At 38.0% G+C, this 26121-nt stretch overlaps 1 protein-coding gene across 5 annotated transcripts in view; it reads left to right on the forward strand.

The window, feature by feature from the left end:
• The window catches only part of agl (amylo-alpha-1, 6-glucosidase, 4-alpha-glucanotransferase), a 53385-nt gene that overhangs the window by 11866 nt on the left and 15398 nt on the right, over positions 1-26121 (forward strand). For 4 of the 5 annotated variants that reach the window (XM_031901015.1, XM_031901016.1, XM_031901012.1 and 1 more), the window contains exons 2-20: positions 18-167; positions 5285-5495; positions 7169-7335; positions 7619-7822; positions 11645-11826; positions 13188-13299; positions 13436-13559; positions 14272-14374; positions 14549-14646; positions 14783-14922; positions 17200-17387; positions 21180-21303; positions 21981-22144; positions 22563-22664; positions 23110-23265; positions 23986-24136; positions 24958-25082; positions 25170-25282; positions 25919-26053. In XM_031901015.1, the coding sequence (XP_031756875.1) occupies positions 86-167; positions 5285-5495; positions 7169-7335; positions 7619-7822; positions 11645-11826; positions 13188-13299; positions 13436-13559; positions 14272-14374; positions 14549-14646; positions 14783-14922; positions 17200-17387; positions 21180-21303; positions 21981-22144; positions 22563-22664; positions 23110-23265; positions 23986-24136; positions 24958-25082; positions 25170-25282; positions 25919-26053 (2681 nt within the window). In that variant the 5' untranslated portion in view covers positions 18-85. Of the gene's footprint in view, positions 1-17; positions 168-5284; positions 5496-7168; positions 7336-7618; positions 7823-11644; positions 11827-13187; positions 13300-13435; positions 13560-14271; positions 14375-14548; positions 14647-14782; positions 14923-17199; positions 17388-20700; positions 20825-21179; positions 21304-21980; positions 22145-22562; positions 22665-23109; positions 23266-23985; positions 24137-24957; positions 25083-25169; positions 25283-25918; positions 26054-26121 lie in introns of all 5 variants that reach the window. The other variant, XM_031901017.1, reaches the window with a different exon arrangement.

The raw sequence follows: 26121 nt of genomic DNA on the forward strand, positions 1-26121 counted from the left end.
TGATATTTATGCTTCAGGGGGTGCTTGTGTTTTTATTTGCCAACTCCCTGTGCTCTGAAGAGGAAGGTTGCAGCAAGAAACCACAATGGAGCACAGTAAGCAGGTCCGGGTTCTGCAGCTTAATGATATGGAGAAGTTAGACAAGAGACTTTTCAGACTTGAACAAGGTAAGGAGCTTAGTTTTTTGGGTATGGTAAACAGCAGAGAGCCTTCAGCTACCTGTTGTGTATTGCATAGATATAATAACACAGAATTATTTTAATGAATGTACTGCCAGCACAGTGCACCATGACAATTCATTGCAGAAAGGATTTTGGAAGAAGATCAACAGAACTTTCACCATATTGCTGTTTAGGTTAGAATACTGTACTTTGTCTCTGTGTGAACAGTTCAGGTTTGAGGGGAGAAAAACACTGGGCAACTTTAGTCAAAATGCTTATTGGCATGTATACAGATTGAAAAAAAAAATTATACTTGTCTGCAAAATCAGCAGTACATATGTGCATTTATAAGAATGTGAATATTTAGAACTGAAGGTTGGGGTAAGCATACTTGATACATCATTTTAATACACATTTTTAAAAATCAAATGCAGCAACATTTTATGATGTAGTTAATGTATGATCTGAGGCAGAATTACTGCATCCCCAGTTATGTAAATTTTCCTATGCAAACGATGCCATTGAATATCATGGTCTGCCTAAATGTTTTTTCTACACTTGTGTTTAGAGGACAATACATAACGTAGTTCAATCCATTTTCATAAGAACAATGTAGTTTTGGGTAATGTCACACCTTGCTATGTGTTTTCAGCTTTCAGGGCAACACGTCAGTGACCATTTGGCCATACAAGCCCAGATTTTGTTGGTCAGTATGGCCAATTTTTGTTTATCTTCAATAGAACATTCGGCAAACAGGTCATAACTTATCTGGCCAAACTAAGCGGAGTGGAGGAGCAGCTCTTTACTTCACTTTTAAACTGTATTTGGGCTGTCAGCCTGAATAAACAGAAGCATTTGTATTTGGCCATTGTTATGTATGGTCTCTTGTACAATATACCACTGGCAAAAAATCAAATATTTGGAAGTTCGGGTAGTGTATAGCAATCCTTAGTCTATACGATGGATAAATAAAATTTCCTCTGGTATGTCTCTCCTGTAGAACTGTAACCTCAGAACTTCCTGCTCAAATTTTTGTGCAGATATGGCACACTTTATGCAGTCTGTGTTTTCCCATTTGGGAGTTATTGCTGAACCTGTCTCCTGGTGTGGCCTTAGCCTTAAGAAGAGCTCTTCCATATTTGGTTATGCATCTTAATTGGACTAACCATTTTCCAGGACAGGTCTGTTAAAGGTATAGGTGCTCATTTAATAACAGTCAATTTGCCAAAGTGCATTAAACCACAGGGAATTGCTAACTGATTGCTATACTTAGGGGCTGATTTACTTACCCACGAACGGGTCGAATGGAGTCCGATTGCGTTTTTTTCGTAATGATCGGTACTTTGCGATTTTTTCGTATGTTTTGCGATTTTTTCGGATTCTTTACGAATTTTTCGTTACCAATACGATTTTTGCGTAAAAACGCGAGTTTTCCTATCCATTACGAAAGTTGCGTAAAAAGTTGCGCATTTTTCGTAGCGTTAAAACTTACGCGAAAAATGCGCAACTTTTCGCGTAAGTTTTAACGCTACGCAAAATGCGCAACTTTTTACGCAACTTTCGTAATGGATACGAAAAACTCGCGTTTTTACGCAAAAATCGTATTGGTAACGAAAAATTCGTACAGAATCCGAAAAAATCGCAAAACATACGAAAAAGTCGCAAAATGTTCGTTTTCAAGTCGGAACTTTTCCAATTCGGGTCGGATTCGTGGGTTAGTAAATCAGCCCCTTAGTCTACTACAGGTAGAATAATGAAGGTACAATTCCTGATTGGTTACTCTGAGTTCCTGCAAAGTCAGTACAGGTATGGGACCTGTTATTCAGAATGGTCAGGACCTGGTGTTTTCTGGATAAAGGGTATGCGTAATTTTGATCCCCATACCTTAAAGGACAAGGAAAGCCTGCTTTTACAAAGTGGCTCATTTAAATAGCCTTATTCCCTTCTCCCAGATCGCTACCTTTTTTTTTTTTTCAGAAAAACTGCCTGTAAAGGGAATAATCACTCCGTGTATATATTCACTCTATTAGAAGGTTGCGTTTGCCATCTTTACCATGATTGCATCACCATGCGCATCCTTCACTTTCATCTGCGCATATGCAAACTTTCCTTTGCATGTTCCAGAGATAGAGCCGGCTGAAGAGGATGAAAGCGTGCTCACAATAATAACAATGTGCGCATACGCTTAAGTGAAATTACTACACTGACAACCTCTAATGAGGTATGCTTTTTTACCTGAACTCCTTATTATACTTAGCCTTTCCTTGTCCTTTAAGTCTACTAAATAATCATTTAAATATTAATTTAACCCAAAAGGATTGTTTTGTCTCCATTATTGATAAATTATATCTTAGTTGGGATCAAGTTCAAGGTATTGTTTTTGTTTATTAGAGAGCAAAAGGAAATCATTTTTAAAAATGCAGATTATTTGATTAAAATTGAGTCTATGGCCTTCCAGTAATTTAGAGCTTTCTGAATAATGGGTTTCTGTTAACAGATGCCATACCTGTATTTGCCCAGTTACTTAGAAAATATGGGGTGTGGCACACTAGTTGTTTTGATTACTACAAGTAATAAGGATTACAATGGGAAGTAGTGTTGCTTTGACATACACAGTGATTATTAATGATTATCATTCCATCATTTGCTGACAACAGTTGTGAGTGCTCTACTTATAGTGCTTAAAATTGCCTGTTGTTGGTATGCAACATGCAGCAACTTATTCGGTTATACTGATCATTTTTACTTTTAGGGCCTAGTGTTCCCTAGCCAGATGCGGGTCTCCCTATACCCAAGTCATCAGATAATACAGTGTTATTCAGTAGCTTTAGGCTAAAAAAAAAAAACATTAAAGGAGAAGGAAAGGCTAAGTCACTTGAGGGTGCCAAAATGTTAGGCACCCCCAAGTGACTTAAATCGCTTACCTTGTACCCCGGGCTGGTGCCCCTGTTAGGAGAGAACAGCACCAGCCCGAGTAGCTGCGAGTGCTTCTTTCTTCCTGTTTTGTTTCACTCTACTGCGCATGCGCCGGCACAGGGATTTTGCCGGCAGAAGAGGAAGAAGGAAGCGCTCGCTACAGGTACCCCAGGTTGGTGCTGTTTTCTCCTAACAGGGGCACCAGCCCGGGGTACATGGTAAGCAATTAAAGTCACTTGGGGGTGCCTAACATTTTGGCACCCCCAAGTGACTTAGCCTTTCCTTCTCCTTTAAGTCATTCATGGTAACCACCTTTTGTTCTTTCAATATAAACGTTGACCTACCCCATTCAGCTGTTCTGGTTCTTTGAACAGGCCTTACCATCCTTCTCTATCTCACTGTGCTTTTTCCTGGCTTACCCCCATGAGCAGCATCTTCCCTCACTCCACGTGCCACTCTGGGTCACATTGAAGTTGTAATCATTTGCCCTTTGGGTCATCTGGGGCAGTTAAACATAAACATGCTGTTTCTACTATTTGCATGGCCTCAATGATTAATCTCTCATAATCATTATTGAAAAAAGACTGTCATTTTGTGTAAAATGGCCACAGCAAAATTTTTTAAAGAAAAGATTAATTTTTATCAAATTAACAAGAAATGATTGTTTAAGTACTGATATGGGCCTAGGTAACCCACCAAATAAAGGGTGCCTTAATTCAGTAAAGAGAGGGGTGCCATAGACATTAATGAGAAAGGGTAGTTTATCATAGAGCAGCTTTCTTGCTGCTCTGAAGTATGGGGCTGCATTTGTAGCACTGTATTGTAGTTTTATCTATTTAAAATAGAAACATGACATTCTTATTTCCAGTAGTTCCTTTAGTAATTGTAAGGCTAATTTAGCCAGTGCTGAATACTACGGACATTTGAACAGTATGGTAACATGCATTTTACACACACAAATCAAAAGAGTTTTAATACATTTTGCCATTGTGTGCCTGTAGCAGGCTCCTCCTGTGAGTGTGAAAGCAGACATGTGCACATAAATTATGCATTGCTGACCTTATGATGAGATACAGAGTACTGGGCACCTTTTGGCAGAGTTAATTTAAGACAAATATTTCTGGTGTCATTGCCCTTAGAAACAGTACACCAGTGGCATATAGTCTAGCAGTACAGGCTAATATTAGCGGTCACTGCAGTGAACAGACTGGAATGGGGCCTGGAGGTGACCTTTGAGTATCTTGTACTTCTTTCATGTAATAACCAGCTGCGGCTGAAGTTGGTCTGACCTACATAATCTGCATTCTAGAGGCACTGAAAAAGACTTTCAATAGTCACTATTCCTTAAAAACATGCTCAGAGCAGTCCATTCATTATGTATTTGTGTTTACACTTTACATTTACTTACTGTAGAAAATAATTAAAAGCAGTCATTTTTGGAAAAATAGCATAACTAGAATGTGTGGTTTTCTCCATCATTAGATTTGACAAAATACATTTTTTTGTTATACTTTATGGGGCAAGTTCATCCAAGAGTAATTACAGCTCGCCTGTCACCACAGTCCACCAGAGTGAAAACCTAGATACACACAAGTAAACGATGTAAGCCCAGTATTCCGACAAACTAGCTTACATCTTAACAAGACCAATTTCAGCTGGAATCCTCACAGAATCATGCAGGTTCCAATAGGATAAATTGGAAGATCTATCTGACCAGTAATGTTATTGGTATGTTTGCACAGTTATTAGTTAAATGGGTGAATGGTATTCCTTCCCGATCTATTAGTTTGGGTAATTGGGTAGACCTAGACCTACATTTTCCAAATTGCCCAGCGTTTTACTCGCTCGACCACAGTGCCAAGCTTTATTTTCTTAGAGGAAGGGTTAGCACTGTGCAATATTATACATTTTACCAAGGTATGGAAAAGCATTATAAACCTGCACCCCTATAACTATAAAAAAAATAGCATTCCAAGCCATGGGTAAAGGCTATCAGGGCATGCTGGGAATTTTAACTCACCTAGATCTGAGGGGGCATAGGCCACACATCCCTAGGTATGTATTTATTATTTCTGTATAACTGTAGTGTAGCCCTTAATAGGTATAAAGCAGATCAGGAGCCAGTGCTGATTTATCTTGCATTTCAGTACAGGCTTGAGAAAGTGTTTTATTTTGTAATCCAATTCTTATGCCTTTACTTCTGCCAGGGTTTGAGCTTCAGTTCAGGCTTGGCCCCACTCTGCAAGGAAAAGATGTCACCGTATACTCAAACTACCCACCCCCTGGTGCTGTTTATGATCGTCAGACCTTCCACCCCCTGCAGTGGCACAATCCAACAGGTCGAGAGGAAGATTCTGATAAGTTCTGTAAACTGGACCTCAAAATTGCTGGTTCATTCCAGTACCATTTCCTGCAGGGGTAAGTGTCAGTGTCTTAACTGTACATCCCTACCACAGTAATGCATCTTTGTTCAAACATAGCATAGCATGCCAATATGGCTTCTGCTAATGCTTCCACAGTAAAACATTTCATTCAGATGTTGTGTTTGCATTCAAAAATAACACGCCTCTTTCTAGGCATTTAAGTAGAAGTCACAGCCTCATTTTGCAGAACTGTATTCATCAAGTAAAACACTTTAATTGAATCTTTCATAAATGTTGGTGTTAATGAAACAAGCAAGATAATAATTAAGAGGTAGGACAGGCTCAGAGGTAGTAAGGGCAGTGCCAACGCACACAGTACCCAACTCCTACACATCAGCTTCCTAAATCAAAACTTTTAAAGACTTCCCATGGCAGCCATCTGCAAAAACCGTGAGATTCAAATGGTGTCACTTGACTCCTGTGATGCGTTTCCTACTACATGACACCAGGGACACTGGAATAACTCTGCCCTTTAAGTGCTTACAAAATATGCCTTTAGAATGAGAATAATGTTTTATTAACGTTATCACTGACCTTTACTGCACCTCCTTCTACATTTTTGCCATCAATAGATACAATCGTGTTTCATTACCATACTGACCCAGTTGCTCAGGCCCAGTTCAGTTTTTTTGGTACATGCAAATTTTGTATCAAAGGAGAAGGGAAGTGATGCAAGGGTAGAGAATATGGCAGCCAGAAGCTTACCCTGTATGTAAAAGATCTTGAGATCATAGCAGGTAAAGTTCATTATTAAATAATTTTTTGATCCGGCTTTTTAGCATTTTGGGACAAAGATTTAATGGAATGCATTCTACATGGCAGCATAGGTTCTAGTAAAGTTTGCAGTGTGCATATTAGTAGCTGTGCAGTATGATTCTTGTGCCTTAATTTAAAAGTGAGTTAGGAACTCTAATCATGTTTCTTTTTTTTAACCAAACGTCTAGTGAATAACTTTACTTTTATATTTTTATGTTCATTTGGGCTGATTGCCGAAAGGATGGAAGCAGCAGGAATTGAGGAGGAGTGCATACATTTTGCTTACTTTTAAAAAATATTTCAAGTATTTCTCATAACCAGAGTCCACCAACCTTTTTGCCTAATTACAGCAGAAAGGGTACAAGTGGCAGGGACAGGTAGAAAAACAAAACACTTAAATATGGCCTCAAAGGTATCTGGCTACTTGCAGTGTATTTACTGTGTATATTTTATATTGCTACATACAGGATTTATTATGTTTATAAATTGTTTTCATCAGAACAATGTGACTTTAGTGGATAGGTAGAAAAATCTGCATTATACCTGTATTCATCTGCACTAAATAGAATCGATATCCCCAGTTACAATTGAAATATTGAACAACTGGTCTAATATGTAGATGTCAAAGTAGGGGTGAAGCATAATAAATAAACAGAAGAGTCTTGATACATGAATTATGAATAATATGCAAACACACCAGTAAATAAAATGTTCTCTACAGTCCTTAATCCTAAATATTTAGCACTAACACTTGTGCTGGCAGCCTGTTATTCCGATATAATGTAATTCTGGCCTTCACGCCTGATTTTCCTTAGAACCTTTATCCTATCTTGCTACTGAAGCTGCTAAAACATGTACTGCATAGATTTCCAAATTACTGGTTCAACACAAATTTGGCTTTTACTCTTGCAGTGATCAGAAGAATGGGGAGGGATACATTGTAGTAGATCCAGTGCTCCGGGTTGGAGCTGATAATCGAGCGCTCCCTCTTGACTGCATCACCCTTCAGACTTACCTGTCCAAGTGCTTGGGGCCATTGGATGAATGGGAGGACAGACTGAAGGTGGCCAAGGAGGCAGGTAAATTCAGAACATGAAAAGCATTTTACTTTTGAATAATAGAACAGCTTGCTTGTATAACAAAATATGATACTTTATCACTAATACAATATACAGAAGACTTTGATAGAAATTCTATGACAAATGCAGCCATTTATTTGTGGCAATATGTTTAATCTCATCTAGCATAAGAAGATTATTTTATGTCTTTGTTTTGTTGCCAAAAGTCTTTTTTTTGTTGTTACTTTCAAGTAGTCATTTACATGTGTCTTGGTTTTACATTTATTTATTTTATATTTTAAAGGTTACAACATGATACATTTCACACCGCTACAGACACTTGGAGAATCTCGTTCCTGTTATTCTCTTGCTGACCAGCTGCAGCTAAATCCTGACTTCTCCCGGCCTGGGAAAGTATATGGTTGGGATGATGTTGGAAAACTGGTGGAGAAGATGAGAAAAGAGTGGAATATGCTAAGTATCACAGATGTGGTTTATAATCACACAGGTGAGGAAAATATGCCAGGCTTATCTAGTGGCACTGTTAATTATAAACTAGATATTTTTTTATGTTTGTTAAGTTTTCCATTTTTTTTATACAATTACATATTTTAAACTGGCAGCACTGTATCAATACACTAATATGGTCGTTGCCCAATTAAATGTTTTTAAACTTGTCCTGTAGATATATGAGCAATTTTCTGCCAGATTTCTGTCTTGAAAGGCCATCCCAAGCACCCTATACACAGAAATAAGCTGTTGAGTTGGTCTGGAGGGGCCAAGATGGCTGCTTGATTTGTCATAGTATGGCAGTTATCTTTAGTTAGTCACTCTGCTTATTAATCCTTTTATCAAAAACCCTGCATTCATCTAAACAGTGTTTTAGATAGGATCTTGATAGCCAATGCCAGTAAAGCACCCTGCTGCCTTCCTTTCACTTGAATAGTCTAATACAGTGCTGTCCAACTGGCGGCCCGCGACCCCCCTCTGTGTGGCCCCCCACCTGTCTGGCTGCTTTGATGGCTTACTCTTGTGTAAGCTTTAAATGGTATCAGTACTGTGATTAACTGCCCCCCCTGCATGGTTCTCACCTCAGATTCAGGCTGTAATCAGGCTGTATTGTTTAAATATGTAATTCCCTGTGTTGTTCACACCTTTTAATCTCTGCATTGTTCACCCCCTGCAGTGTTCACACCTCAGGCTCAGGCTGTAATCACCCATATTGTTCCCCTGTTCACACCTCAAGAGCAGTAGAAACCCACAAATAATCCCTGCACACTACAAAAAGAACATATACTGAGGTTGTACTGCAATTAAAAAGTTTTTTAATATATAGTTATTGTGCAGACTGTAGGAGCAGTGCCAGTATTGTGTCACTGTAGGCTGCCTGTGTGTGCCATACACACAGGCATCATAGGGCAGGGAGAGTATGGCACACACAGGCAGGATAGGGAAGGCAGAGTATGGCACACACAGGCAGAGTATGGCACACACAGGCAGAGTATGGCACACACAGGCAGAGTATGGCACACACAGGCAGAGTATGGCACACACAGGTCAAGTATGGCACAAACCAGCCAAGAATGGCAAACACAGTGAAAGTATGGCACACTCAGGCAGGGTAGGGAAGGCAGAGTATGGCACACACAGGCCAAGTATGGCACAAATCAGCCAAGTATGGCACACAGGCAGGGTAGGGAAGGCAGAGTATGGCACACACAGGCAGGGTAGGGAAGGCAGAGTTTGGCACACACAGGCAGGGTAGGGAAGGCAGAGTATGGCACACACAGGCAGGGTAGGGCAGGCAGAGTATGGAAGGTTTTTGCTGTACTACAACCATTAATATGGGTATGGTCATGTGATAACATGGGTGTGGTTTCAAGTGGGTGCGGTTTCAAAAAGGGGAGTGGTCAAAACTGGCTTCCATTATCGGCCCTCCACCACGTAGTTCGGAAAAATTCCGGCCCTCGGTACAACAGAAGTTGGACAGCACTGGTCTAATAGATAGAACAGAGCTGTCAGGCACTTCCAATTTAGGTGAACATTAGATGATGAAGGCTGTTTGGTATACTTCACTGATTAAAGTATGCTGGTTTATAAAAGGCCTGTGTACCCTCACCCTAAAGAGCACTAAACTTGCAGTCATAGCATAGAAGAATTGCTGCTTTGTGAGAGAAATGAAGAGACTTACCCAACTGAAAACGCTTTGCAATGCAAGTAGAAAGGGCATTGTAATTTTTTTCAGTATTTTAGTGAAGTGAACTATTCCTTAGTATAGATTGAACACAAGCGGTTTTCACCATGTTTCATAGTAAAATTACAACTGTTCTCCCCCCCCCCCCCCACCCCTGTTCATGATTAAGTTTGATGGAAATGCATGGAAACATGCATATTTTTATAAATGTGCCCCTAAGCCTAAGCACATTACAAGCATAAGTTCCAAGCATACGACAGGCTTATTGGCTGCTGATTAAAATGACCCTGCACTTAATACTGTCAACTTCACTGAGGAAAATATTAATGTGAATAATGAATAATCTCTGGACAGAGCAGTGTAACTGTGGCAGCATTATATAAATAAAGTATAATAATGATTAAATAAATCTGACTTAAATAAAGAGCCATTGTGCACATAGCCTTAAGAAATTGGCAGGTAATACCAATTGCATTGCAGCTAGCAGGCATACACATTTCATTATCATAAACAAAGTTTTATTTTATTTTTAATTCAGACCCTTCAAATAAAGTATTGTTTAGCGATAAATGAGTACAGCCGTACAGCAGTACGCTCTAACAGATCCAGATTTAGCAAACCACAAAATGTGTTATACTATAAACAGTAGAAACCAACTGACTTTTGTTAGCTAAGTCTCTACTTCCTTTTATTACTTTGTGCTGTACCTCCTATTAACCATACCATGACTTTGATAAAGAGTCTGTCTTACTTTTTTATGGAGAAACTTCTGTTGGTGGATATCTGCAAAAACAACTTTAATAAATGTCGGACCTCTGTTTTTGTTTCATCTGTAACTTCTATATCATACAGCAACATTTTAAATTCTAGGCAAATACTATTTTTAAAAAGCAATGACTAATCTTGTTTCCACAGGAGTCAGTCATTTTTCAAAAGATCCAAACTGAAAAAGCACTGGCAGGAAAAAGTTGCTAAAACCCCAACTTTTGTAACTTGTTGCACAATACCGCAACATTTTTATATTGTTGCATAAAAACCAGCATCAAAACACCCAAAAACCTAGAAAATCACGAAGCAAAGAAAGATCTACTTGTAAAAAGGGACATTTGCCATTGACTTTTACATGACCTTGACAGGTTTTAGCTGGAGTATATTTGGATTCGGAATTGTCACGGTTTTGTTGCATAATAAATCCCAGAAAAGTTGCACTTTTTTTTTCACAACAAATTTTCATCATCAAAAACAACAACTCAAATTTGTTGCACTTTAGTAAATGCCCCTTAAAGTGTTGAAATCTACTTCATGTGTGCTGACACTGTGTTTTTCAGTGCGCTTGCAGCAAGGAGCAGGAGAGGATCCTTGGATCAAATTTTTTTTTACCTGGGGTTCTTCACAGGTGGAGAAACAGCCTGATGTGCCATTAGCCAAAGGGTTTTGGTTAAAATTGATGTTTGGGAATGAAAGCTATAATAAGATGGTTAAGAAAATGAACCATCCCCCCCCCCCTTCCAAACAAATCTTGTTAAAGGGGACCTGTCTCCCTAAGAAATAATTCCAATTTCTTTTTTATTGTGTTTGTTAAGCAAAATTAACTTCACATACTATATAAATGATATAAATCTTGTTTCCTTCATTCTTGGAAATATACAATCACAGCCAGCAGGCAGCTGCCATTTTGTGGGCACTGTTATTAAAGTGGACCTGTCACCTAGACATAAAAAGCTGTATAATAAAAGTCCTTTTCAAAGGAAATATTAAACCAAAATCCATTTTTCTATTAACACATTCGAACCCATTATAAATGCATTTAAAAATCCCAGCTGTCAATCAAATACTGCCTGCCCCGCCTCTATGCCTCAGGCATAGAGGCGGGGCAGACAGTTACATAAACTTTCCATTCAGCACTCACATTCCCCCTACCTTCTCACCATCTAATTGTGTAGCCAGTGCATGGGCAAGGGCATCAGGTCCCCCATTCTGGCACATACACAAGATTTTGGGATGATACAAAGCTTGCCTTAAACTCTTTTGCATTTTATATTTAGCAGTTCAGATCAATTCTGCATCTTAAGATCTTAGCTGTTTGTTTTTTTTGTTTTGTTTTGTTTCACATTGTCACATTCTTGTCTTGTATAGCTGCCAACAGCAAGTGGATTCAACAGCACCCTGAATGTGGATACAACCTTGTGAATTCTCCTCACCTTAAGCCAGCATGGCTTCTTGATCGGGCCCTGTGGCACCTGACTTGTGATGCGGCTGAGGGAAAGTATGCAGCAAAAGGGCTTCCGGCACTGATTAAAACTGACCAGCAACTCAATGTGCGTAAATTAAACTTTACCCTCTAAGCAAAAGTGACGTTATGTAATCTTCCTGTAGAAGAAACAACAAATCATTGCTGACATAGTACATGGAATGGGGATGCTAAGCTTATAAACCCCAAGTACTGATGAACACTCCCAGGGAATAATGAGCATTATAGATAAACAACAATAAAGAGAATTCTTCTGTGTGGTCTTAAACATACAATATGAAGTGGTAGTTTATTAGCTTTTTTAAAAAAAAATTGACTCTGCACATTTATAGATATGTTAGCTGTATTTATGTATATTCAGTTATTGCATTGTTCCACATATGTTTTATTATTATTTTAATGTAACATGTCAACACTATATTTACAATTATTGCTATATGTTTTTTAAATAACAGTGTACATGCACACTTACAGAGAGGGCAAGCATGTAACTCGGCAGCAGGCATATTTAAATTGCTTCCCCTAAACAGGTACATAAATATGCTTAGCATGCTTATTCATTTTAGTGCATATTAGTGTTTGGTACTTGAGACAGATGGACTAGGCTAATCTAATCATTTGCTCCTGAGCCAGAGACTATATCATAATAGGCACCTATTCAAACTACTGGGAGAGCAGCACATTAATAGTCGGTAGAATTTTTAAACCTGCCCAAGGCTATTTTGCCAATCTTCTACTAGATATAAGATGGGTAGGCTGTCGGCAAATACTATAAGTACCAATTTGTTCTGGAGCATTGACGTGTAAGACCAATTTATCAGCCTTATACATATATAGATATAGTTTGTGTTTCTCAGATATCAGTCCCAACCCATTATTTGTGTTTATTTTTTTTAATTGTACTGAAAAAATTGTGGAGTTATGGTTCAAGAATGGAGATGTGAAGAATTTCAAATTTCAGGATAGATTGATATAAGGCTTGCAGTTTATTTTTAATGTATATGGGAGGCATGGAGGGGGTGGCACGTATGATAGAATTGGTTAACACTATGAAATATCTTTATTAGGGATGCACCAAACACACTTTTTTGGGTTCTACCGAACCCCCGAACCAACCCTGATGGATGCTGCCGAATCCTATTTAGCATATGCTAATTAGGATCAGGAAGGGTTAAAAATTGCCACGCGCAGCACACAGCTAAAAATCCCCCCCCCTAAATTTTAACCCTTTCCGAATGCTATTTAGCATATGCTAATTCGGATTCAGTTCAGCCGGGCCGTGGATTCAGCCGAAACCGAATCCATCAAAAGAAGGCTGGATTCGGCCCGAATCCGGGATTCGGTGCATCCCTAATTTTTATATTACTAGATAAAAATAGCTCCTAGTATTTGCGTATACTGCAAGCAGTTCATTTATCTTCTCTGTAGAGTATCCGGGGTATTGTGTGGGAAGAAATCTATCCCAGAATCAAGCTATGGGAGTTTTACCAGGTTGAAGTTGATAAAGCAGTGAAACAGTTTCGAGCTCTGCTCACCTCAGGTAAGTAACTAATGCAAATTAATGCATTCTACTAACCACACTGGAACTTATGTTTTGTATCTCGCATTTCTTATTTTATTAAACTCAGGGGAGAACTTTATTCTGCAAATTGGTTAATATGAAGCTTTGTTTAAAGGTGCACAGAAGAAAGGTAACAAGTCTGATCCTAAGCACTTGATGATCATTCAGGATCCTGAATACAAGCGATTTGGGTGCTCTGTTGATATGGACACAGCTCTCAACACATTTATACCACACAGGTTAGTACTGCAAGAGGACAGCTGTGTGTAAACTGAATATAAAATAATAATTCCATTGCCTGTACCCCCACATGATATGTATGTTACAGTCCAACACCATCCCCTGGCTATTAGAATTCTACACTTTATTTAAATATCAGAAAGATAAGCAGGGTATAACCCTAAAACTATGGTATTAAATTTATTTCTTATTATATTATTTTTTTTTATAAAAAGGGAACAACTAAATACTATTTAACTTACTATTTATCCAATTTACTATCTATTTTTTTGTACACCGGTGCATATTTATAAATCACTGCATCTGTTTCTTTTGCCCCAGCTATGCCCCATTATATTTTTCACAGACAGTATTGTTATTGAGTCTTTCACAATTAGTACCGTGTAGCTTTTTTTGAGGAACAGTTACTTTCATCCTAAGTGTGTGGCTAAAGGTGTTCAGGGCTTTTTCTTCACCCATGTGTTTCAGCCTGAAACCATATCTGCCTCTTATTGACTTCACTGGGAATTACCTGACAACACAAGTATAAGGAGGTTTTTAACCTTAAAATGCTCAAACTGAGAACTGTATTAAACTGTTCCCATTGATTTCAGCATTAACCAACAGTTTTAACGCTGTCAATTATTTTTGTAGTTCTAAAAACAATGACTCCTGTAGGTAAGAATTTTCATTGTAATATCTTAAGTTGGTGCCTATAACTTTTTCTTGCAGTAATGGACCCTCTGCAATTGAGGAATGCTGCACCTGGTTCCGCAAGAGACTGGAGGAGCTGAACGCAGAGAAACATAGACAAATGAACTTTCACCATGAACAGGTGAACAGCCTGACACTATATAGACCTATTTAAACATATTTCCTATAGATAGTTTATATGTGTTTTCCCCTTCCAAATGTTTTATTTATTTTGGTGGCTGCTGTGTTATCTATCACTTTTTCCCAACTTCTGCTCATTGTGGTTACTATGTGTGTTTGGTTTGCTTTTTTTTAGGCAGTAAACTGCATTTTGGGTACCATGACTTATGAACGATTGGCTGGTCAGGGTCCAAAGCTTGGCCCCATCACGAAGAAAGACCCCATAGTGACCAGGTACTTTCCAAGGATCATTTGTGCTTTCCAAGTATCAGCTGTGAATTTGTGGACCGTACACTGTTCTTTAAGGCTTTGATAGATGCTTTATAAAAGAGCACATGAAACCTTCTTAGTTTCTATCCTCTGTTTGCAGATATTTTACCTTTCCATTCAAAGATATGTCTCTGTCTGAAGAAGAGTCTATGATGCACCAGCCTGATAAAGCTTGTTACTTTTTGGCTCACAACGGCTGGGTAATGGGTGATGACCCACTGCGGAACTTTGCTGGACCAGGTAATTAAGTTACTTTGGGGAGATAAAGTATATCTAGTGGAACAGGTCTGGAAGACTATATATGCAGTTTCTTAGGTTTGTAAGTGAATATTAGGAGGTTACAATTGACTTGCCTAATCAGTGTCAAGAATATATGTGTGTGTGGTAATTGACTACCAGAGTCAGTTCAGTGAATTTACAGTGAATTAAAGTGATGCTTTTAATGGTTAACCATACAGATATATGTTGCAAAGCCTTCTTAGTGGAAGTTCACAAATAAATGCGTAAAGTTACAGACCCATTTCTGGCTTTTATTACATGTTGACATAAACACAAGATTTTACATCGATGCTCTTATCACACGCAGTGGAATTCTGTTTTTCCTTGGTGTCAATGAAGCTGAAGTGGCTGATTATAGTGGGTAGTTATGTGGGATAGTTCTATAATAGCTGGAAGGTGAAGTACATCTGTCTATAGATTTTTATATAAGGCTAAGTGCTGTCCAACTGGCGGCCCCGTCCGCGACCCCCCCTCTGTGTGGCCCCCTACCTGTCTGGCTGCTTTGATAGTTTACCTTTGTGTAAGATTTAAATGGTATCAGTACTGAGATTAACTGGCCACCTGTATTGTTAAAAAGTGTAATCCCCTGTGTTGTTCACTCCTTTTAATCCCTACATTGTTCACCCTCTGCATTGTTCACACCTCAGGCTCAGACTGTAATCACCCACATTGTTCACCTGTTCACTTCAGACAGCAGTAGAAACCCACAAATAAACCATGCACACTATAAAAAGAACATATACTGAGGTGGTGCTGCAATTAAAAAGTTTAATATATAGTTATTGTGCAGACTGTAGGAGCAGAGCCAGCATTGTGTCACTGTATGTTGTGTGTGTGTGCCATAATCTGCCTGCTCTATGCTGCCTGTGTGTGCCATACACACAGGCAGCATAGGGCAGGCAGAGTATGGCACACATAGGCAGGGTAGGGCAGGCAGAATATGGCACACACAGGCAGGGTAGGGAAGGCAGAGTATGGCAGGTTTTTGCTGTACTACCACCATTAATATGGGTATGGCCATGCAATAACATGGGTGTGGTTTAAAGAAAGGGGAGTGGTCAAAACTGGCTTCCATTATCGGCCCTCCACTATGTAGGCCAGAAAAATTCCGGCCCTCGGTACCACAGAAGTTGGACAGCACTGGGCTAAGAGATTGTCCCTCAGAATCTCTACATCCCTTTTCTTGTTGCATGAGTGAGGTAATGACTACTTAGAAATAAGTTGGTAAGAGCACCTGATGAATGCTTTGTGCAGAGTTCTCAATAATCAAGATAGTTATTTAGCACAATTGCTGGATTTGAATGCCATATGTTGCTGTTGAATGTATATTACAAGGCATTGGGCTTCAGGGCAACAGAGTTTACAGATTTGAGCACCACCTTAAGTTTTGTAACAGTATTACACAAGATTGGGAAGTACCTTTATTAATGTAGGGAGTGGCATGGTGCACAGCATGCATCAGCATTCCTTACGCCTACCCTAGTGGTACATCAACATTTGTTAGTGTGTTAAACTCTTAATTACATCTAAGATAAATTAATAGTCCTTTGGAGAGTCCATATTAAATTAGTTGCCATATTTATTGATCTCAAGAAAGGCAGCTTGTTAAAATATTAAAGGGGTTTCTCAACTTTAAATTAAGTATGATGCAGACATTGATATTCTGAGGTAATATGCAACTTGTCTTTATTTTTTGCAGTTTTTCAGTTAATTAGCATTTTGTTTAGCAGCTCTCCAATTTGGTATTTAAGGAGCTATCTGGTTGCAAGGGTCCATTTTTCTCTAGCAACCAGGCAGTGGCTTGAATGAGAGGCTGGACTATTAGTAGGCAAGAGACTAAATAGAAAAATGTGGAATAATAAGTAAAAATAACAATAAAATTGTGGCCTCACAAAGCAATGGTATTTTGTCTGCCAGGGTCAGTGACCTCAATTTAAACATTTGAAAGAGACAAAAGACGAAAATATGAAAATAAATAATGAAGACCAATTGAAAGGTTACTAAGGATAGGTCATTCTATAACATATTAAAAGTTTATTTGAAGTTGATCCACCCCATTTAATATCTGTGTGCCCCCTTGCTACATTAAAATTACATCCTCTGTGGCCCTGACAATTACTTTATTGTCCAAAAGCTTTTGGCACCTTTTTCTCTTTGTCTCAAAGGTTTTGGTTGAACTAATTTTGTAATTATGAATTATTGTGGACAATAACAGAGAATATTTTTTCCTTATTCCAGATTCCAATGTTTACGTTCGAAGAGAGTTAATCTGCTGGGGAGACAGTGTTAAACTAAGATATGGTGACAAACCATCTGACTGTCCATATCTCTGGGAACATATGAAGAAGTACACAGAAATTACAGCCAAACATTTCCACGGAGTACGTCTGGACAACTGTCACTCCACCCCCATCCATGTGGCAGAGGTAGGAAACTCTACACAGGGGGTGTTATTTTTCAGGGGTTTGCAATTCATGCTGACACTGTAGTTAAAAAGAAGTTCTTATTAATTGATAGGGAGGGGGGATTCACATTCTGTTCTGTATTAGCTTGATTCCCTGCCTTTTTGCAACATTCAGATCTCTGTTTAGTAGAACCAAATCAAAATCCTTCAAGGGACCCTCTGAGTTGTTTTTAGTTGTAATGTTTCGCATTTTTGCATTTCACAATAATATCCTGTTTATAGTGGTTTCTGCTGTATTTGCATTTTTTTAATACTTCTTATAGAAGGCTTTTTGTTCAACTGAAAATCTGCAAGCCAAGGGTTAACAAGTGCATGCAAAATGCTTAGACAGTTACTGACACTTGGCCTTCAGAGAGAGCTGCTGAGAAGGAGCCTGTCTAGTACTAAAACCTGTCCAAAACTGGTACAGATATGGAATCTGTTATCTGGAAACCTGTTATCCAGAAATCTCTGAATTATGAAAAGCCCATATCCTATAGACTCTACTTTAACCAAATAATTAAATAATCGTATAATTAACATTTTTTAAAATTATTTCCTTTTTATCTGTAATAATAAAACAGAACCTTGTATTTGATCCCAACTAAGTTGTAATAAATCCTTATTGGAGGCAAAGCAAAGATAATTTTTTGTGGATGATTCTGCATGCAGTCAAATAAAAAAATTAGAGATTTAGTGCATATGCAAATTTCATACGTTGTGCATTCTTACTTGCAGAAAACATTCAAGTACTGTTTCATACACATGAATTGTTAGATACTGAAATGGAGGTTAAAGTTAATACAGGTATGGGGACCCATTATCCAGAATGCTTGGGAACTGGGTTTTTCCGGGTAATTCAGATCTCCTACTAAAGAATAAGTAAACCTTTTTTTTCTATCAGTAAAATTACTCTAAACATCCTCCAGAATTACCTACCTTTGTCCCAGCATTCTCTCAGTCAGAAGGTGATCATTTTTCTTTGCTTCCTTGTGCAGAGTGAAGCCCCGCCCCCACTTCCTGTTCTGGTCTCTCATCAAAAAAAAAAAAACCTGCTAATTCACAGACTGGCTCCTGCTGCCTCCAGGCATGCCCAGAAGGCTCTCCAGGTTGACTGAATTGAAGAGAGAACTGAACAGGAAGTGGAGGCGGGGCTTCACTCTGCACAAGGAAGCAAAGAAAAAGGATCACCTTCTGACTGAGGAACCAGGTCAGAGAGAATGCTGGGACAAAGATACATAATTCTGGAGGCTGTTTAGAGTAATTTTACTGATAGATAGAAAAAAAAAAAGGTTTACTTATTCTTTAAGTCTACAAAAAAATACTTAAACAGTAATTAGACCCAATAGGATTGTTTTTCCTCCAATAAGGATAAATTATATCTTAGTTGGGATCAAGTACAAGGTACTGTTTTATTATTACATAGAAAAGGGAAACCATTTTTAAAACTGTGATTTTTTTGATTAAAATGGAGTCTATGGGAGATCCAGATAAGGGGTCCAATACCTGTACAACCTTTTATTTATAAACTACCACACTTTTTTTTACACTATTTTCCAGTATTTCGTTAAAAGCAGCACAAAATTTTAAGACACCTTATGTGTAAATACCTGACCATATATAACCTTCTAATGGTCCAGCAATCTTCATTTGTTCATCGATTTCATTTTGATACGCAAATGATATGAATCTTATAAGTTAAATCTACTTATATCAAACCAGAAACTGCACTCCTGATTTAATTGCATAGTGTATCCAGAAATAAATGAATAGAAGAGGAGAGCACTCAAAAGCAGAATTACTGCTTCAAAATCCTTTATTGCTCACTACCAAAAACACAACATGTTTCGGGCATTACATGCCCTTTCTTAAGTGTTTTTGGTGGTCAGCAATGAAGCGTTTTGCAGCAGTAATTCTGCTTTTGAGTGCTCTCCTCTTCTATTCATTTATTTGCGGATATGCTGTCTAACCTATAGGCGTTCTGAAAAGATTGATGCTTTTCTGTTATTTTGGTGCTGGAATCTCTTAAACAATTAATTGCATAGTGTTTAAACACTGTTCCTGATGTTGTGCCTGTGGCACTCCTAAATGGTGTGTAGGGTTATGGTTTCTACACTTTTGTGCTCATTAGAAATGTAGTTTTTGGAGTTTATTTACAGAAGATATATAGGGAACCTGCGGCTATACATTTCTCTTGTGCAACAATGTATTTGATATCATTCTATCAGTTTTGAAATCTGAAGACATTCAAATACAATCAAAATTTAGTTCAATGAAATGCCAGCGATTTTTGCATGATTCATATTCGGTTAAATCCTGAATGCTTGGCCAAACCAAATTTGAACTTAATGTCACGTGGCCTTAAAGCAATGGATGACTGAAGGTGACACATTTTTCTTTTAGATAATGCAGTTTTGGAGGGATTTCACTTGCATTTTAATATGTTAATTACAGTCTGGATCAGTTCGGCAACTACCTGCTGTTTATTTTGGGTAATTGTGCACAGTTGAGAGGAAGCTAAATTAATGCTTAGCTAAGGGGCAGATTTATCAAAATATGAGTTTAGAGCTTAATACATAAAAACTCATCCACGTTTTATTCATTCCTATGGGATTTTCAGAAGCTTATTTATCAATGGGTGAAAGTTAGAACTCACCATTTGATAAATACACTTCTAAAAATCCCATAGGAACGAATAGAACGTGGGTGAGTTTTTATGTAATAAGCTCTAAATTCACATTTTGATAAATCTGCCCCTAAGTCTTGTGATGTTGCTCTGCTCAGAAAATTAGGTTAGGGAACAGAGAGGGGTAAACTGACAATTCTCTGGTAATTTCTAAGTAGAGCAACATCACAAGATGTTCCTCTTCCCACTAATTAATTTTCTGCTGACTGTGTCCATTCAGCCAAAGTAAATAGCAGGCTCTTTCAAATTAATTATATGTGCAACATAATAACTGCTCATATCTTTAAAACTAGAAAAAAAACATTAATTTGTTTTAAGGGTTTACATTTTCTTTAAGGAGGCAAATTTGAGGATCAATCAAAAGTGGTATTAGAAAAATTTGAACCAGAAATATATATGCATTTCACTTTTTGTAATAGTGAATGTAATTTATGATAAAGCAATTGTATTTATATATGCACATGTAGGATTCCCTTGTTTTCATGCGATACATAAACTAATATGGGAGCTTGGAGGAGCGTTAGGTAAATGACTCATGTTGTGTCTGTACATAGGAGCTGTGTGAGTCTTTACATGGAGGTGTATTACACACAGCACTTTATGTCTGTAGGAGATGCTGGCTGCAGCCAGGTCTGTCAGACCAAATCTTTATGTGATTGCTGAGCTCTTCACTGGCAGCGAATACATCGACAATGTGTTTGTCAACCGCCTGGGAATTACAAGCCTCATTCGAGGTATCAGCAATGTGAAACTGCTGCTGTATTTACATGACTGCTGGAATCAAACACTAAATGTTGCTCTGTTTCTTTTCTACTCCCCTTCTTATCTCTCTATTCCTTCCTGGTAACATTTCCTTGTTTCTGGATTGCCATGTCACCTTCTTCTCCACATCCCTTGCATGGTCTCCAATCTCCCCCTGTCCTGCCTGCGCCTAGTGCTGTATTACCTCTACTCTTCACCTTGCTTCTCTTTCTCCTTACCTCCCTCTCTTTCCTGCCTCCACAAAATACTCTCCTCCAACTGTCTTCCCTATTACTGCCCCCATCTGTCCTCCCACATTCCTTTTACCCCTGGCTGTGCTTTTTGCAGTACTTGCTGGATGTTGCTAGAAAAGTCCGCCCGGATTTGTATGTAGTGGCTGAACTATTCACTGGAAGTGAAGAGCTGGACAATGTGTTTGTCACTAGACTGGGCATTAACTCACTCATACGAGGTAGGCCGCTTTGTTTTTGCATGTCATAAACCAGCACAAACCCTGGCTTTTCTAACCGCATGTTTGCTCTGTATTTGTCACTCCTGTCTGACACATAACACGTCTTTCACAAATGTCTCACAACGTCATCATTAAATATTACATTTACATTACATTAACATTTATTTATAAAGCGCCAACATATTCCGCAGCGCTGTACAATAAGTGGGTTACATACATTGGACATACAGAGTAACATATAAAGCAATCAGTAACCGATACAAGAAGTGAAGAGGGCCCTGCCCAAAAGAGCTTACAATCTACAAATATAATAGAAACACCATATACTGTATGTTCTGACGTTATTCATGATACTGCACAATTGAAACAAAGGTATGCACTACTTTGCATTAAATGGTATTTAACTATACAAGAAATGTTTTTGGTATAATATACAGATATAGTAGTTAAAATAACTTACACATAGAACGCAACACAAAAAACATGGGACCAATGAGATTCAGAGTTTAACTATATAATTATTATATGATAAATAATTTACATCCTTTAAAGGTAAACACTGCAGTATGAGATGTGATACTGTGCTGTACATCATTCCCTATCTTGTTAAGTTAATGTGTATCATAAAATCTTGCTGTAACCCATTTGTCCCAGCTGTAATGTCTTGTTTATCACAGAGGCCATGAGTGCGTATAACAGCCATGAAGAAGGCCGACTGGTGTATCGCTTTGGTGGGGAGCCTGTAGGATCGTTTGTCCAGCCCTCTCTTAGACCGCTGGTTCCAAGTATCGCTCATGCACTTTTCATGGATGTCACGCATGACAATGAAAGTCCTATTACAGTAAGTCATTTTGAGTCTCTTAACTGCTGCTTTATGAACAAGGTTACATACAGTTTACTGCTTAACCAGAAAGATTCCATTTTTAAGGACAATGGTACAAGCAAATCATAACAAATATAAAAATTAAAAATAAATAAAAAAAAATTAAATAAAAAAAGCCTAATGAAAGAGAACATAATTTCAATAAAATTTTGAGTATACCTTAAGTAAACATTTACTCTGATTTTAAAGTTATCTGTAAATGTATTTGCTGTCAAAAGCAGACTACATTTACCATTGAAAAATGTAGCAGCTCTCTACCAGGCACTCTTATATATGTTGAAATGTATGTAGATATTGAATTTGCATGGGGCTAACTGTAATAAAAGTGTTCTATATGGATTTCCTTACACTGACAATTATAATTCTTTCCACTCAGCATCGATCTGCCTATGATTCACTGCCCAGTTCTGCCATTGTTTCCATGGCTTGCTGTGCTACAGGAAGCACCCGTGGTTATGATGAATTGGTACCACATCAGGTCTGATATAACTTTCTATCTTGTTTATTTTCTGATATTCGCAATATATTAAAAACTGGATACTGAAAAGAATACTGTATGGTTCATGTTATAGACAGTTGTTCAAGATAGAAATAGAATTGAAATGAAGTGAAATAAATTGGTAAATACAGACTAATGTATCAAACGCTGAACTGGGGATTCAAGCCGTTTGATAATCTTCTGTTTATCAAAATCAGGAACATTACAATTAGCCAGGAAAGTTTTTAACAAAACATATTTATTAAAACTTATACTTGTGTCAGTTAGTATGTATTTAGCTGCTTTGAGCTGACAAGCACTATTCTGATCCATATCAAATTCACTGTATAAACATATTGATAAATTCAGTGTTGCACTATATTTTAGACAGGCACAAATATAGTTAGAAATGTTTGTGAGAATGTACATGAATTCCCTATGGCAGATCTCTGTGGTATCTGAAGAGAGGTTTTATACAAAATGGAACCCAAAGATGGCTGCTCCTATCCCAAGAGATGTGAATGGGCAAAGTGGGATCATTGCTGGAAAGAGAGCTCTAAACAAACTTCACCAGGAGTTAGCAGCTCGTGGATTCCTGCAGGTATGCTCTCTGCTTGCACTCTGCTTCCTATTCATATACTCTGTCTGTATATTTCTATATCTCTCTTTTTTTTCTGTGTGTATCCTTGAATCTTGTTTATTTTTACATTCAAGATGATACTGATGGTTTGTTACAAAAGCTTTTTCAGAACCTAAGTGAGATGGGTTACAGGCCGAGAATCAGCCCTATGTAGCATCAGCCTAAAGCTGAAAGGCTTGCAGAGGAATTGTCTGATCACTGCCAAATAACATGCATAACCTTGTATCACCATGTGCCAGTGTTTTTTAGTGCTTTGACAAAACAATGTGTAAGCTAATGCAGCAAAGTTGTGGCAAAGAGCCCATATTTTCTTCTCTCATTCTTGGTAGTGAATTAGGATTGTCTAAAGTAATTAATATTGGATCAAAAGTGATTTTCTTTTGGGCACATCATGCAAACTGAGATTTAATGCTAACCCTTACTAAATATTTGTAAGACAATACATTAAAAATTAGAGGGGTACCCAGTGTCTTTATTGAACCTTCAGTTTCCTAGCTGTTTGGGAGGAGGTTGTTTTCTGTCTGGAGGTTGTTTTCTGTTTATCTTTCTCCCTTTTCATTTCTAACTGCATAATATTCTCACTCCAGTCCATTTTCTCTTTTCCTCCTTCAGTCTGTTTTTTTCTCTCCCCCTTTCCTGAGCTATCCTCTTTTACTTTTCCTTCTCTTTGCCCTCTTCTAGGTGTATGTGGATCAGGTGGATGAGGATATAGTTGCAGTGACACGTCATTGTCCACATACACACCAGTCTGTGGTGGCGGTGTCCAGAACAGCCTTTAGAGACCCTAAAAACTCTTTCTATAGCAAGGAAGTACCACAGATGTGTATTCCAGGTACTGCTTTTAAGCTCCTTCATGTCACTATGGTATCTCCAGACAATTCTTTATTGCTGTCAGTTGTTTGTTGTCATGAACAGTATTTGGTTTGTATTTCTATCAAGTAATATTGTCTCTAAATGAAATAAATGAATACTATCCGCTAGTGCTTTATCACACATATTTAGCTACCATTAGAGATCAGTGATCATGAAACAAATATTTTTCCAATATTCTTTGCAACTGCTAAAAAAGGTACAGAATTATCAAGTAGTAGAAGCTGGAAAAGGACAGAGATGGGGGTTACAGAAGGTAGTAAGGCACAGAATAGTGGTTAAGGTTGAAAAGATGCAGCAAGGGCAGTAGGATAAAGAAGCTAAATAGGGACAAGAGGGTGTTAGGGTAGAGAAGCTGGTTTGGTTAAGGGGGTTAGGGTGTAGAAGTTGATTTAAGACAAAGGGGTTAAGGGTAAAGATGTTGAATAGAGACAAGGAGATATGGTTGAAAAGCTGGACAGAAAAATGGGTTTACGGTAGCTGGATGGGGGGGGGGGGGGTCTTAGGGTGCTGAAGATTGATAAGGGTAGGTAAGTTAAGGTAGAGAAGCTGGATAAAGACAGTAGAGGTTAAAGGTGCAGAAGCTGGACAAAAGGTTACATACACTTTACATACACAATTTGAGGAAAGTGGAATGAAGGGAGAAGGAGAAAAGAATGTAATAGGGATATATGCATTTAACATTTAGCTGTATGTAATGCAGTAAATAAAGCCGAGACAAAAAGACATTGTATTTCTGTTTTATTGTGATGGGTAAATTGCAGGATTTTTCCCTTTTTTCAGGAAAAATAGAGGAAGTGATTCTAGAAGCAAGAACAGTTGAGCGGAAAGCTGAGCCATATTCACAAGATGAGAAATTCATTAATGGCCTGCCCCAATATACAGTGGAGATCAGGGAGCACATCCAGGTAGTTTCTCAGCAGTTCATTGCATCTTGTATATGTTAAACTGCACAAGGATCCTTTCACTGAGGAATGGATGGCTTTTCCTTACAGCTGAAAGAAAGCAAGATTGTAAAACAAGCTGGCATCACAACCAAAGGACCAAATGAATTTGTTCAGGAAATAGACTTCGAGAATCTGACCCCTGGAAGTGTGATTATTTTCAGGTACCGAGTCCCTGTTTTATATTAAAGTTGGTTATCTTTGATTGCAAAATGTGTTTAAACCCACAAGCTGCAAGATGCACACTATTTGTGTATTTTTCATATTTCATATGTATTTATGTATCCAAAACTCTATAAACAACATGGTCAGTGCATACAGACTACTGATTATCAATAAAACTGATGAATTTAACAAGTCCTGAGTTTTGCCAAACATGTCTTACAAAATATTTTTGAGCACCCTGGCTACTTGTGTGCTACTTGGCCTATAATATATATATTTCGTTTGTTTGTTATATATTTATGTATTTATTTCGTAACAGTAGATAGAAAGGTATGGGTTCCTTTATCCAGAGACCCATTATCCAGAAAATTCTGAATTACGGAAAGGCTCTTTCCCATAAAGTCCATTGTAAACAATTTAATTTGTTAAAAATGATTTCCTTTATCTCTGTAGTAATAAAGCAGTAGCTTGTACTTGATGGTAACTAAACTACATGAATCCATATTGGCAGCAAAACAATCCTAATGGATTTATTTGCTTTTCAGCAGACGTAAACTGAATGTAAACTGAATGGTAAATATATTCCCAATCTGAGAATAAACATATTAATTATCATATCACTGTGTTATTTATAGGGTAAGTTTGGACCCTAAAGCCCAAGAATCAGTAGGCATCCTGCGTAGTCACCTGATCCAGTTTACACCACACTTCACCTCTGGAAGTTTGCCAGATGACCAGGCTCATCCTATCCTGAAGGTGCCTTTTGCATCGTAAGTACTGAATTGTGGCTAAGATGAAAGTCTCTCATTGGAATTAATTTTGACTTCTCTAGCATTGC

The sequence above is a fragment of the Xenopus tropicalis genome, chromosome 4 (genome assembly GCF_000004195.4).
Source record: "Xenopus tropicalis strain Nigerian chromosome 4, UCB_Xtro_10.0, whole genome shotgun sequence".
In the NCBI taxonomy this organism is placed as follows: Eukaryota; Metazoa; Chordata; class Amphibia; order Anura; family Pipidae; genus Xenopus; species Xenopus tropicalis.